This window comes from Gymnodraco acuticeps, unplaced genomic scaffold (genome assembly GCF_902827175.1).
Source record: "Gymnodraco acuticeps unplaced genomic scaffold, fGymAcu1.1, whole genome shotgun sequence".
Lineage (NCBI taxonomy): Eukaryota > Metazoa > Chordata > Actinopteri > Perciformes > Bathydraconidae > Gymnodraco > Gymnodraco acuticeps.
The window spans coordinates 1,574,389-1,589,532 of record NW_022990346.1 but is presented as its reverse complement, the minus strand read 5'-3'; the positions used below and the strand labels follow the sequence as shown (position 1 = coordinate 1,589,532).

The 15,144-nt window shown below is 40.2% G+C and overlaps 1 protein-coding gene across 2 annotated transcripts in view; it reads left to right on the top strand.

The window, feature by feature from the left end:
- LOC117551102 (sodium-coupled neutral amino acid transporter 3-like) overlaps positions 1–15,144 on the top strand; it is a 34,037-nt gene that overhangs the window by 12,341 nt on the left and 6,552 nt on the right. Inside the window, exons 2-11 of one of the 2 annotated variants that reach the window (XM_034223819.1) lie at positions 1,905–2,138; positions 2,842–2,874; positions 3,042–3,135; positions 3,245–3,360; positions 7,573–7,646; positions 8,573–8,665; positions 8,783–8,864; positions 12,656–12,738; positions 14,042–14,100; positions 14,492–14,638. In XM_034223819.1, coding sequence (XP_034079710.1) covers positions 2,008–2,138; positions 2,842–2,874; positions 3,042–3,135; positions 3,245–3,360; positions 7,573–7,646; positions 8,573–8,665; positions 8,783–8,864; positions 12,656–12,738; positions 14,042–14,100; positions 14,492–14,638 — 912 coding nt within the window. In that variant the 5' untranslated portion in view covers positions 1,905–2,007. The remainder of the gene's footprint in view (positions 1–1,904; positions 2,139–2,841; positions 2,875–3,041; positions 3,136–3,244; positions 3,361–7,572; positions 7,647–8,572; positions 8,666–8,782; positions 8,865–12,655; positions 12,739–14,041; positions 14,101–14,491; positions 14,639–15,144) is intronic. The other variant, XM_034223820.1, reaches the window with a different exon arrangement.

Here is a 15,144-nt window from a genome sequence, read left to right as displayed (position 1 = left end):
TGTGATTTGTAGAATTTCTGAGTGGCAGTGTGGTTCTGTGCAGTGATTTGTCCCACTAGAGGGGCCTTGCCTCTGCCATCGCTACCGTCAGCAACTCTTCTACAACTGTGCATGCATACAGGATACTGGCATTTGCTGAATCCAAGGTGGCGTCTTTTCAACCAGAACGCAGTGAAATACCTTTTCAGCCCCTCGAGTGGTCTGGCGAACTACGGCCAAGGGGGCCCCAGCAGTATAATGATGCCTGGCACAATAGTTCCACTGTTCTCCAACCCGTTCCCAGGAAACCGCACAACATGTGCCATTGTGCACTGTGCTTTGCTGCCCAACCACGTTGCCCGGCTTTAGCCAGAGACACCGAGAGTCCTGGTTGTGCAGGGCAGCTCACAGCAACGTGGTTGGTAAGACAGGTTCAGAAGACTTCTAGACGAAGGGTTTATTCACCTCGCACTGCGTTTGATCTGTTAAAATAATATTGTACAAAGCTACATTTAAAAGGCCAAGCTGTGAAGCGGAAGAGGCCTGAGGGGAAAAGGACAGCTGAGTGGTTGCCAGGAATGGTAGTACAGACAGCCCTGAGCATTGTTGTTATGCTGAACCCTGCTCAATAAAAGAGGAAACCAAGAGAAAAGTGACAAGCAGAAAAATGGTGGCACAAAGACGGCTAGAACTGGTTCGTAGCTGGTCCGAGCTGGTTCCTCTCCTTTTATCTAATACTGGGGATTCAACCGTTTGTGTTCCTCTTCTATGGCCCCTGACGTGCTCTCCATTAAAGCCTCCACTATGCAGCAGAGCAAAGGAGATCTTTCAGGGCCGGCCAGATAGAGGCCTTTAGTCAACTGCATCCAGGAGATACATGTCACGAGGGCCTTTCTGGGCCCCACTAGCCAGCTGGTCACCTAAGACACCACAACGGGATATCCAGGAAAAAGAGGCCTGATACAAAGCCCAGTGTGTCACAGTTAACTGAAAGCTCCGTTTCCTCTGATCGTAGACATGTCAGTTGATGTGTCAATTATTCACAGGATTTGCCAAAACATCACTTTATTGTCAACTCACTGTTAAAGGGATGTGTTTTTGCTTTAAGTTACAAGTGAAAATGTGTATAAGCCTTACTATAATTCTGAGCTTGTTTTTTTTTATCCATTTCAATTTTCAGAATCTTTAGAAGTTTTAGAATCTTAATCTAAATCTCCAATGTGTTGTGGCGTGTTCTTAATGGGAACATTTGATCAGAGTCTTCATTCGTCACCAGTCCCATTAAGCTACAACTACAATATTAAATGATGTTGCTTATTTAAATAAGACTGAATGAAATGTTGTGATTGTTGCTCCATCTTGATATCACCTTTGTCATCCTCTAATAGTGATTTGGAGTTCATTCCTGTCACTGTTGGCCCTTATGGAAGATAAAGACTCACATGCCCTCAGGGTGGCCTCCTTTATCTTCCCACGTGTCTCTTATTGCTGGAAACTAGGAATGAAAGCATTGATAGTGCCAATACATTCCATGTCAACTCTCAATTGAGTTGGACTTCCTAATATAGTTCATGAAAAGAACACATTATCTCAAATATCAAGCAACAGTTACATATTGTTGCTGTCCATTTACAACGATGTATAAAGGATCTTTTTTATCCTTCTGTTTATAAAAAATAAATAATTGCCCAAATAAGTGTTAGAGCCGTAATTTCGATTATGATAAGTATAAACACCTGTGTGGGTTGAAAGGGCCTGTAATGTTCTGATGTGGTCTGTTAACAAGTTATCAATTTACAATATATATTCAATATGCCTTCACCACTTCATAGAACATGTAAGTGTATAGTGTATATCATTGTTGTCCAGTGATTTTGAATCTTCAGGTTGTGTTGCTAATTGTCCCTATCTTTTTCCCTCTACAGATCCCAGGAAGAAAATAGACACTTCAGTCTCAGAGCACTTTTCAAACATTCACAAGTTTGAACAGACGTGTTGTTGCATACTAAATAAAGCACCAGAGCAAATATGAGTGAAGATAAACCAGCCGATACCGCGGAAACTGCTCCGGCTGAGGTGAACGCAATTCCTAATGGGAAAGGCCATGATCCAGGGGAGGATATCTCAGCCAAAACACCACCTGCAGAGAGCGGAGGGAAGTGAGTACAATCCTCCTTAACACAGATGTCTTTGTTATATTGGGAATACCTATTTAGTTTAACACAGCTGACAGATAAATAACTAGGATTTTATACTGTCAACACTATTTACGGCAGGCGATTGAAGTCACAGGATGCTTTTAATCGTCAGCTTAACATGCCACTTACTGAAGGTCTCAAATGTCTTCTCTCATAGCAGAACATCAAGATAATTAAGTGTCGGGTGTAATTTGTCTGTGTCTGTTCATTGACTCATCATCAGGGTGACTTCAGCACAAGAAGGACCTGCGACCTAGAGAGAAAGAAATGACATGCAATATTTGTATGAATTGGCCAGAGGCATTAGAAAACGTATTACTCAAATGCTCACATTACGTTATGGGGGAGATACAAAATTGCACATTCGCTGTGACAGCCTGGTGTAATTTACCTCCTACTTGCTCCTTCATTGTACTGTCATTTGTGCTGGAAAATGGAGTGAGCTAAATGCCTCAGTATTATATGACTGTTTGTCTTGCAATATGTTTTTAATACCCTCTCATTTTGTATAAATAGTTTAATTAAAATGTCCCCCTCAGATGATGATCCATGAATGGTCCGTTCTGCCGCATTTTTTGACTGATTATGTTGTAACTGAGGGTGTTGTGTTTCCACTTTGTGCTCTCGTTGGGTGATGGATGGCCTCTCTCTACACTGCTTGTAGGGAAACTGTACCCAATAGTACCCAGAATGCTAGGTATGTATTTTGTGATAAGAAACAGATAATTCAGTGTGCTATCTGCATTTAGTGATAGAAATTTGCACAGAGAAGCAACTAATGTAACCAGAGCATGGTACAAAAAGAACATGTATAATTTCTGATGAATCTTGAGTGTTTTCTTTGACAGTATTTCTTTCCTTTAGTCCCCACAGAACTGAGAATGCAGAGGCCAACCTCCCAGAGGGCCAGGAGTTTTTATCAGGCGTGGACGACAAGAAGACCACTCACTTTACAGATGTAAGTTCAAACACTTCCAATCAACAGTTCTCAATGGTATCATTATATATATTTACTATCAGATTATCTAGCATGTTTGATCTTACCATCTGTCTTGCATGGGTTATAGTTTGAGGGGAAAACCTCGTTTGGGATGTCCGTCTTCAACCTGGGCAATGCGATCATGGGAAGTGGAATCCTGGGACTGGCGTATGCCATGGCCAACACCGGGGTCGTCCTGTTTCTGTAAGATATTCAACTGCTTTTGATACACTACATTTGTAACTCTATGATTACTGATTGGAAGAATGACGTACGGTTAACAGATGTTGTCCGACTCATTTTCTTCCCACTTTCCAGTGGAGATCTGCGTCACACATAAATAGCACCTACTTGTTATTCTCTTCTCTGAACCGAGCAGCAGTCGCTGAAGCATATGACACAGGGCACATTTGTTTGATAAATAAAGGCCCCGATTAATAGTGTTTTGGCAACCATTTACTTGTTCCATAAATGACTGCAATTAGGGGTGAAGAAGATTACCACATTGTTTCTGCGTGGTTGATTCTCTGCCATGAACCAGTGGGTGTATATACTGCATGTGGCTTAACATATATAAGCCTCTGGAGAATTGTGTGTCAGGATACTGACGTCAGAGGCGACTGCAGCTTTCAGGTTGAATATTAATGTTTTCACGCAGATGCTTTTCTACCTTTTTTAAATTCACTGGACGTCTTCTGACCTATGAGCTGTAAGTGAGTGCTCACAGTTGTTTTGTTATTTTACATATTTTTTAAATATCTATAGCCATTAATGCTTGTCAACTAGCTTGTAGCTTGCTTTCAGCTAATTTGACTGGATTCACCACTTCATTACATGCTTGTCATACAGTGTGGTAAGGGATTACATCATCAGTTTTCTTGTGGGAAAATAGATCTATTCTGCTAGCTATTACTCAAGTATCTCCCCAACATTTCAGCTGGTTGGATTTACGGTGGCTGGATTCTGCATTTACATGCAAACATGAAGCTCTAGGGTGGAATCTAATTTATACATAGTGGTTGTATGATATTGGACTGATGGGCTATTGAAGCTTAACATGCTCATGTCAAGGTCTTATGTGTGTTATCCCCTTCCTTCATGATGTTTTCAGCTGTAAGGTTGAACAGTTTGGTTGCATGCTTCTCAAAAGTAATCAGTGTGGTGTTTCCAGAATGTGATCTCACCAGATAGCGCTGAAAGAAATCAACACTTTCCCCATCTTGTCCCCCCGTGGGCTGTTTTGACACCTCTTCCAGATGGCGCTAGATGTGTCTGGTGTTGAAACAGGCTGAGTTAAGTATTTTTCTGTGAACATGCCCTGATGTAAGCCCCTCACCATTACGTTTCTTAAATGTCAAGCACTGCTGTTTAACTAAGCATTCCAGGATGGAAATGACAATGCAGAGATCCAGTGAGAGATGAAGCAATGTTTGATATGTCTGTTTAACTCTTGGCTTGTTTTAAGTGGATGTGCAATAGTGTAAAAACTAGATTCTCTCTCCCCTTGGTAGGCAAGATGCATTTTTCACATCTACAACAGAAAGGTAATAGCATATTAATGTTAGCTTTCAAGATTCAAATTAATAAGGGAGACATTTGAAGCCTTCCTCAAATATTATTCAACGTTATTTTCGAGGCAGTAATGTATTTTTTTCTCGTGTTAAAGAAAGCTTCTTATTTTGAGCTGAGTTTTGTGACTGTGGTTTTTCAAGCTGTGTGAGGTCTTGCCTGGCTGAACCCTTTGTCAAGGAACACCAATGTATTTGAGACCTATAGAAAGGAGCTGAGATCAACTCTAGCCCATTATATTATTATATATCATGAAAATATCTATTTGCATGTGAATTAAGAGTATGTGACAGAAATGTTGTACGAACAATAGAAGAGCTACTGAGAAATAAAGGCAGGGTCAGGGACATATTTGGCACAGAAATGCAGGCATTCTTTTTTTCCCATTTGACTCCAGGCTGGTGATCGCCTGAATTTTTCTTAATCATTTATCCTAGCACAGTGTCATTGGGACCTTGGTTCTGCTCCTTAAGGGGACAGAAGACCTCACAATGAGAAAACCATGTATGCTCAAACATAGAGACATTAACAAATGCAAAATAAATGCTACTTGTTGCTATTTTGGTTTAATAGGTCATTTTAATGTTTCTTCTCTGACTGGGTCCCTTGCTGGAGACATATTTTATACATTGAACCTTGAAGGATAATAATTCATTATTCACTTTAACCTGAACACTGTGGTTAGGCCAGATACATTAGTACACTCCACATACAGAATGTAAACATCTGCCAACATTTGAGCATAATTGCAGATGACTTTTGATTGATAACTACATAACTATGAATATCAACAGTGAAGTCGTTGGGTTATTATCAGTCAAGTTTATTGCCAGGTATGTTTACACAAAGAAGGAATTTGCTTTGGTATCTGGTGGTGCGAACATTAAAAAAAAAAATGAGGATAATAAAAAACAAGTTTTAATAAACAATTTAGCATTAAAGAATGCTAAAGACAAGTATTTACACCAAATTTAAATTTAAATGTACAAATAACCTTAAAAGCTAAAAAACAAAAACACTTAGGACAGCTAAAAAACAAAAACACTTAGGACAATGCGTATATATGGCGTGAGCTGAACAATTTATGGTTAAATGTCAATCAGTACATCCTGTATCTGATCCTATTTCAGGTTGCAGGGTTCAGGCAGTTGTGAGGACATCTCTGATGTAAGGACAGTTTTAGGATTACAGTAAGAAACACAATTTGACTCATGCTCTTAAACTAGATAATCGTTTCAGAATGTCCCTTGTTTCACTTTGCCTAATGGCCTGATGTATCACACAGACTTTTGTTGGCTGGTGCAGAGGCTTCAGCAGGTCAGTGGCCCGGCCGGGGAGGAATGCAGCGGGGGGGAAAGCTGTGAGCAGAGCTACAGGGACCCAAGTGTGTCAGTCTGTCTGACTGTCAGCAGATCGGTCCTCCCACCAAACTGGACTTCCCAAATCCTCCACCGCAAGTCAGCCAAGCATTCTTTCACCTAGTCCGAAAAAAAACAACTGCGACAAGAAAACCTGTTAACTGGCCAAGAGTTGAAGACCAGTTGAAAGACGTGATGGCTGGCTTTTCCAAACAGTGAGAGTAATGGAGAGAGTGTGTGTGAGAGAGAAAGTTAATGTCGCCACAAGCAACAATAAAAGAAGAAGAAAAAGGGAATAGTTGGAACGAGGATGATTGGGTCAGTCAATAGATCAGCGACCCATTCACAAAGCGTCCTCATGCTTTGCATTTTGACAAATGTTTTAGAGGCAACATGTTTCTTAAAAATCTCCTTTATTTATTAAATATTAGTAAAAAATACAAGTCTTGTCTCGCAAGCAAATGAAACATATTATTGAGTGTAGTAGTTTTTTTTAAATTGGTAGTTCTCTCATATTTAGTCAGTGTCTTGAAAAGCGCTGTCATTTCAATGCCATTTCAATCTCCTTCAAATAAAAACGATATCTTTATATCTCACATTGAGTTATATAAACATGTTTTTCTGCAAAACACTTTAAAATTAAGAGAGCCAAAGTGTTAAAATATTAAATCAACGTTGCACAACAGACAGTCAAACAGGCAGCCACATATTACTGACAGTATCAGAAACCATAATAATACCTTTTTTGTTTTGGTGTGTGCATTCAGGAAAACTACGGAAAATGTTGGGCCATGTAATGAGCTCTCAGATCCTTTCTAGAATGTTTGTGCATTTATGTCCCCAGGTTTCTTATCCCATGTCACTCTGATTTTCATCTGGGATGATTTGAATGAAAGCCAAATAGAGTATGCTTTTCGGAAAGCATTGAAAATCATCCATAAAAAAAACAGAGAAATCTAATGATTGAATGGGAGAAAGTCGATTCCTTCTCAAAGAGACATCTGTATTACTGAATATAGAAAGGATGCCTGTTGTTGGGACTGAAGTGGGTTATTTCACTGCTAAGGAGCAAAAAGCAGAAGATTAATCTTTATAAAGGATTTTCCTCATTTTGTCAGTCTCAGCAGTAGAAAACGCTTTCTATTAAAACTGTCCATCTGGTGTGTGTGTGTGTGTGTGTGTGTGTGTGTGTGTGTGTGTGTGTGTGTGTTCTTACTTACTGTGTCAGAGGGCAGAGGGGCTGACTGTGCAGCCTCCTTACAATCCAGGGTAAAGCAGAGCCACAGGGACTCTGTTCTTCCACAATAATCTATGTAACCGCATCCAGACAATGTATGCCTGTGTTGCAGCTGTATAAATAGCCTACAGCCGAATGCAAAGTGTTTAACTGTAACATATAACTTTGTTTAAAATGAGAACCTTTATTATTGATATTGTACTGCTAAAAATTGTAAAAATATTCATGTCTGTATTTGCTTGTCTGTTTCAGGGTACTTCTAACAGTGGTGGCAGTCCTCTCAGCTTATTCCATCCATATACTACTGAAGTTATCTGGTATCGTAGGTATGTTTGTATCCTGACAATATGCATCTTCTGATTCAAAACCATAGGGAATTTCTTTTCATATGCATTCAACGGTCACTAATATATTTCGATACATTAACACCTTTTATGTAAGGTTCAAAATATACACAGCCTGCAGTGAAAACAAATCTGCGAAAAATAGGTAGATTTGAAGATATAAGAGGGACAACAAATTGAGTCAGTGGCTACCTGCCCCTTTGTTTTGCAGAAAATGAAACAATCATATTGCCTCAAAAATGAGTGGTGTGTAACTCAATGCCACAATATCGCTTACCTGATGGTATCAGTGAAAACAAGTGATGAGAGTTATCTCTGATAATGGGATATCTTCTGTTCCTGCTCCTGCTCTCATACCTATGGCTGATTGATTGATTGTCACTTCAGGTCAGATATCAGTTAGGTTACTAAACACTATTAAACTTCCTGTTAATCAATTTCAATAGTGCACTGATATACATTGAAGAACATCTAAGAAACGTTAGCGTTATCCTGTGGATGTGCACATTTTAGTATGCAGTATGCGTTCTAATACCAATTTAAAAGTGTGAGAAAATCTTTATGCTTGAGTAATTAAAAAACATCCAATACTAGACAGAAACACCATTAGTGTCGGAGGTCCTATTCTTTGTCAAATCAATAATCACCACTTGGTTTTGCACACATTGGCAAAAAGGTTTTTCACAGTGCACCACAGGGGAATCTCTCACCTCTCTCCTGTAGGACTGTTCATCCTTTATCAGGACAAATAAACCAAACCAATATAATACCCTCTAATGTCAGATATGGTAAGATTGTACTCTATAAACTACGACACAACAAGTTGAGTTTATTTAGATCTAATGTCTCTTTGTTAGTAATTGTTAGTATAGATTCAAAAATATTCTTACTTTGTTTTTGTGGCCCAGGTATTCGTGCGTATGAGCAGCTGGGCTACAGGGCCTTTGGGACCCCCGGGAAGATGGCAGCAGGTATTGCCATCACGCTGCAGAACATTGGAGGTGAGGTGACACTGTCACACTTACATATACTTACATTTTCATGTTCCCAGAGGTTTCTGGGATAAAACTCTGGGGTTTTGGATTAACACTGTATGTGTTCCTATCTCCTTTCCACAGCCATGTCCAGTTACCTGTACATAGTCAAGTATGAGTTTCCTTTGGTCATCCAGGCCTTTCTGAGGGTGGATAAACCTGCTGGGTGAGTGGCCATTGCATGCATGACGTAAAAGTTGTAATTCACACAATGCAATAACACAAGTGACCTCAGGTCCAGGGAACACACACTGTGTTTTATAGGAAGGAGTACATGACTTAAATTAAGCTTAATCTAGATGTTATAATTGAGTGATTATATATTTATTTACAAATACTCGTATTTTTCACTTAACTTCACTCAAAAGAACATGATTAAAGTTGTTATAGGCTTTCATTTCTAGGCGATTAGCAACTCCCATGGTCACTTGTTAATTACAAGTGTAGTTCATACTACAGCAATCACTCCGAGAGCTACTTTGTTGGACATACAGTACAGCATAAGAGCACCTGGTGTTTCTGTGGCAGTAAAACACACTTAATTTAAGGAGTCACTTCAATCATGATGAACCTTGATTGAAATAAAAGTGATTCTCCACACTTGTAATAAGGTTGAAATACCCCTTGTACACATTTGTACAAACTGCCATGCCTCCTAAAGGTAAAAAATGTGCCTGTTCATGTCAGAAAGTAGTATGATATCTCATCACTTCTCTGAGGGACCTCATGCAGCCATGCTCTTTTCAGAGCAGAGGTGTCAGGCTGTGCCAGTTGGTGGCTTGGTGCTGCTCAGGATGTGCTGAGCAGCTGACCTGAGAACAGCTGTGATAGTGACCCTGGAGGAGGAGAACAGCACGGCCGCCTTGAAACACTCACATCAAAACACAGCTAGACTCCATGGATGAAAATGTAAACCATGGGATATCACTGGCCGGTGCAGGTGGCCTCAGAAACAAATAATTGGGAGTGGGATGTTCCCCCCCTTACACCTTAACCCTTACCCCAGTTAGATCCTCTCCTCACATATTCTTTGGGTTTGAGAAATGTTTGTTATAGGGGTATACTATATTAGTATATATTACTGCTGTGCTGGTTTCCACCTTTATTGAGAAAAATGGATGCTCTGCAACATGCTTTGCTTATAAATGTTGAGATGAATGTGTCCCGCTACATTTAGTCACCATTCACCATACTGTAGAAGTGATATACTGTGACAACATGTCCTCCATGTTTTCTCTCTTGCTTTGTGAAGCAGTGCTGTGGGTCATGGTCAACGATCACAGTTTATTTGAAATGACAGACTAGATAGACCCAGTGACATTTTATGTGTGTTTATATTGTTAAACTGTACAGGGGACATAAATAACACCTCACAAGCCAATGCAATATAGTTAAATAGCTTTATAACTAATACTACTTTTATAATAGAACGGAATAACACTGTAATGATAACGCTTATAACATGAATTGCAGCTTAGCGTTTTCAGTTTTAGTCGACTGGATAATGGATAATGGATAATGGATAATCATACTATATAAATATTTACATTTTTGTAAGATGCAATTATCCAAGTTATCCAATGTTTATTTGAAAGGTTGAAAATGTTCATTGTGACGAAGGTAACTTCGTCACTATGGACTGACGGCTTCAGGCCGGGTAATATTGCACTTTATTAGCGTGATTGCACAGTACAGTTGACATTACATATTTGCACATAATTCATACTAATTATTGAGGTAGTATCTTTTAACTGATTAAACCGTATTTATTGGAATGTTGTCTGGCAGGTGCTGGTCGGGTCCTCGGCTCCGCCTGAAAAGATAGGGGAGTTTGCGAGAGCGCCGAGAGTAGTTATGCTGGTGTAAGGATGACAGCGGTTGAGAGTAATCAGGTTGCAAATAATATGTTGATGTCTGTGGCTGATGATTGTGTGCACGTGGTGTCCTGTGTTGTCTCCTCCCCCCTCACCTGTGTCTTGTTGTGCTGATTAGAGTGTGTGTATTTAGGCTCTTTTTCCCTGTCTGTTGAGGAGGCTGGTAGTGTGTGTGAGATCCTTGTGGCTGCAGGATGTGCAAGGAGAACAGCAGGATTGAGGCTGTGAACTTTGTGCACATGATTTTAATAAATGCCCACGTCGGGTTATATTTTCGGACGTTCTGCCTCTGCCTCCTTGCTTGGTCTGGGCCGCTCAACGGTCAGTCTCACATTCATTTTGAAGAAATAATTATAAATATATTTTTTCCAGTTGAATCTTTAAAGCATCTTTTCACATGCAAGCATTTCCATTCTTTGTTTTATCTATATTTATCTTGCAGTGTAGGGATTTGAGTCTACATGTGTGTTGCACCTGAGGCTGTCTCTTTGTGTGTGTTGGTTTAACTAGCTTATCAGGGTATTTGCTACATTTATATTTTCTTATCAACTCACTGTTTGTGATGATTAGTGATTGTGCTTTTGTGAAATATGTTTGAGCATGTGTGTATCAGTGTTGGTGAGACTGCGACCCTGGTCCAGATGGCCGGAGGGCAGGACGACTACAGGATAGATGTGCTCTTGTTCTTTCTGCGTGTGTGTGTGTGCACATGTGTGTGTGTGTGCACATATGTGTGTGTGCGCACATATGTGTGTGTGCGCACATATGTTTGTGTGTGCACATGTGTGTGTATGTGTGTGTGTGTGTGCACGTGTGTGTGCACGTTTGTGTGTGTTCAACAGCATCTCTGCTAAGCCTCCCACCTGATAGAAATCATGAAATCAATCCCCCCTATTGTGTCAGTCTATAAATAGCTCACAGAGGTATATTACTTAGGCATGGCTGTGCATGAGACAGTAACATGTGGTAGGTTGTGTCATTGGAGTCTGTTTGTCATGCTTTTTTGCCAAACATCTATTACTCATGTCCTACACTTAGTAACAATGTTTATACTTCGAATGTGAGTATCCACTTGACTCTGTGTCAGTCAGTGGAAACCAAAAAAAATAGCCTCAAGGGGTATAACTAGTAAATGATATTTACTTTGGTTTAGCCAAAACCAGGAATTCCTTTCTGGTTAATATTTCCCTTTAAAGTTTAATGGGTTCTCTCTTGATGTTCTTCAGTAAATTGATTGCTTTGCAACACCTAATGATATACTGTATTAATCATGCTGCTAAACTGTGTATGGCTAGTGCAATTAATAAGTAAATAATAATACACTCGCAGTCAGCCAGCCTCGCCATTATGAAACCACTCAATCATAGTGTGATGGTGTAATTAAATTCTCAACAGGGCTGTATCTAAGACTTTTTACACACTGAGGTGGTCATAGGTCGGTATCCCCCATCACAACACCACACCTCTAATCCATTTTTGATTAGCCCTAAAAAAAAAATTGTAAATATGTTGATAATTACTTTTACATCTCAAATGTGAACCTTTAAACACTGTTTCAAAGCCTTCTCCACACAACACAGGATCATTATTCTGGTGGACGTATGTTTGGCCTCCTTATTGTGTTTGAATCATTTTTGTAGTCAATGGAAAATATATTAAGTCCAGATAATCCCAGAATCAGTCTAAACACTAAATACTATGTGCAATTTGTGTGTGATAGTAACCTGTACTACAAACACTCTCATAAACAACACAGGACATGACCTCTGTGTTCCAGCCTGGGTTCTCGGTGTCCAGTGGTACGGGGAGCAAAGAGGCTTATTTTCTACTCTAACTCTTCGATTTGGCATATTGGTGGTGATGGAAAGAACAAAAAACCTCATTAATTAAATCCGTTTTTACACAGTGTGCCTTATTTGTGTGTACCTGATTTTCTAGCTGTTCACCCACTTTACCCCTGTGTCTTCCAAATCGATATCTGATGCAGTGCAAATGCTCAAGAGGATTAAGATTGAGAGGGGTGTTTAAGCGGAGTACTTCCTAATCGATGGGTTGTATTATTTGTGTCTTTCTGTCTCTGCAGTGAATGGTACCTGAACGGGAACTACCTTGTGATGATTGTATCTGTTGCAGTAATATTTCCACTGGCTCTCATGAAACAGCTAGGTGAGTATATATAATATCACATCCTTCCTTTAGTGGGATGCTCAGTAGTGTTTCACTCAGGGATTCCTTGTAAATCTGGTGTTGTGTTATATTTTGCACTACTATATAACATTTAGCTAAAATGCTAAGCTATTATGACAGCAGCACAAGGCAAGGCACGTTTATTTAGGTAGCACCTATAAGGTAGTGTGGTGGTCGTCTAACAATTGGAAGCACAACATGTCCATGTATCACTGGGAAGGATACATAACCCCATATTGCTCCCGACACCCAATAGTGCAGGAATGTGTGTGCATTTGTATTACCTTGAGCAGGTGACACCTTGCATGGTGGCCCAACGCAAGATGCCACCTGTGACTTGTATATGTTAAGCGCTTTGAGGGGTTATAAAGACTGGAAAAGAGATCAATGCAGTCCATTTACCGTTAGCCACCAAAGGCAAGCAGCAAAACTTTTGAGGACAAATATGAGTAGTATCTGATATTAATTTTCCCAATATCCTGCAGGGCTTGATGCAGAAAAGGTTTATTCAGTGATCTTCTCAGTAACAATTTAGAACCACGCATGGATGTGTTAGTTTTTTATTTAAGGGCTTGCTCATTTACATGTTAGAGCTAAACTTTGCCTTATTTAATGTATTTTTCCTGGAAGAGTCTTTCTCCTCCCTCCCTCTCTTCTTCTTTCCGTGACCAATTCCAATGTTGTCCTCCTGACATGGCTTATGCCCCTGCTTCTTTAAGTCATACCTGAATTCAATGAGTAGCCATGCCGGATAATTGGCAGCAAGCTGCTAGACCGCCATGGATTTCCTCCCTTACAAATAATAAGCCTGTGTTGCACTTGTGACACACTGAAATGTGTTTTTGCGAGGTTGGTTGAGTGTCATGTGACTGGTCTGTGTGACAGCGCTTCAGATGAGCAAGTTCATGAGACAAAACAGACGGAAAGTGGAAGAAAAGCAGAGAGAGACAGTTTGGAAGTGAGAATAAGAAGGCGTATTGGCTGACCTCTTTTAAGAAGTCTGTCTCCTGCCGAGACATCAAGAACAACAGCCAGTCAGTGCAGTTAGTGTCCAGTTATGAGCTCTGACACCAAGAACAGTAAATCAGTGTAGCTCACCTTAAGGCTTGAAGAACATACAGCAGGAGGTATAGTTCAGCAGAAATATTTAACTCACTGGTGATTAGTTAACAGAGTTCATCTTCATTTTCTTCATATAAGCTTTCTATGTAATATATGTGAGAATAAGCATAACCATGTTATCCTAAAAAAGAGACGTGCTAATGAAGCGTTTGTGTTTTAGGATACCTGGGATACACCAGTGGTTTCTCTCTGAGCTGCATGGTTTTCTTCCTCATTTCGGTACGTCCTCTGCCTCTTGGTATACCTGCATGTTCACTAGACATGATGTCTTTCTTTTTGTTTCAATTCTGTTGGCAGAAACATCAAGGCAGCATATTCAGATGCAATGGGATCTGTCTGTAACAAGAATTCTTTCACCATCCCATCATCTCTTTAGAATTCCCCACTCCTCTCATTGCCATGGACTAGTGTTTGCATGCTGCAGTTCCAGCCTGTGTCGGTTCTCTGACCTAGATTTGGCTGTGTGGGCTGTAATCCATGAATCTCTCACTCTCACTCTCCCCCAACCCCTCTCTCTCTTTTTTCTGTGCCATATTTTCTGCCTGTCTTTATGCTAGCCATGTCTTAGAGCCTTTGTTTCTTCTTAACACCTCTCGTCTGCCTTGCACAGGTCATCTACAAGAAGTTCAATACCCCGTGTCCATTTTCGGACTTTGCATTCAATAGCACTGTCAGTATGCTGAATGTCAGTGCCATGGATCCTGGTGGGGATCCGGATCCTTCCTGTATTCCAAAAATGGCCAACCTCAACTCACAAGTAGGTTTAACGCATGCCACTCAGTCTGAAAGTGCAAATCCACCTCCACTGCCATGACCACTGACAGCCACCAACTTATGTTTTAGTCATCTTCAGCATGTTGCCAGCGACAGTTCACAATGCAAGCATGGAAATCGCACCTGGTTTGAAGCACTCAGTTGAACTCAGGAGGAGATTGGGGCTTTTATCAAGCTGTTAATGGTCGACATTAGTCTGTGAATAATGCAAGGGTCAAAAACTTACGGTGACCCCCGAGCTGTCTGCTCCTGCAGAGGAATACAAATTGCTTTGGCATACTGTACTAACAGTGAGATCATCAAGTTTGCCCTTTGTTGACCATAAAGATGGGTAATGAATGAAATGTGAATGACTTGACATTTCTCTAAGTACCCTTAATTGTAACACTTAGCACTTACCTTCACAACATGAGTGGGCTGTAGAAGGTCTCTCATAGCTATATCCTTCCATTTATTCCATTGTATCATAACATTACTTAAATTGAAACT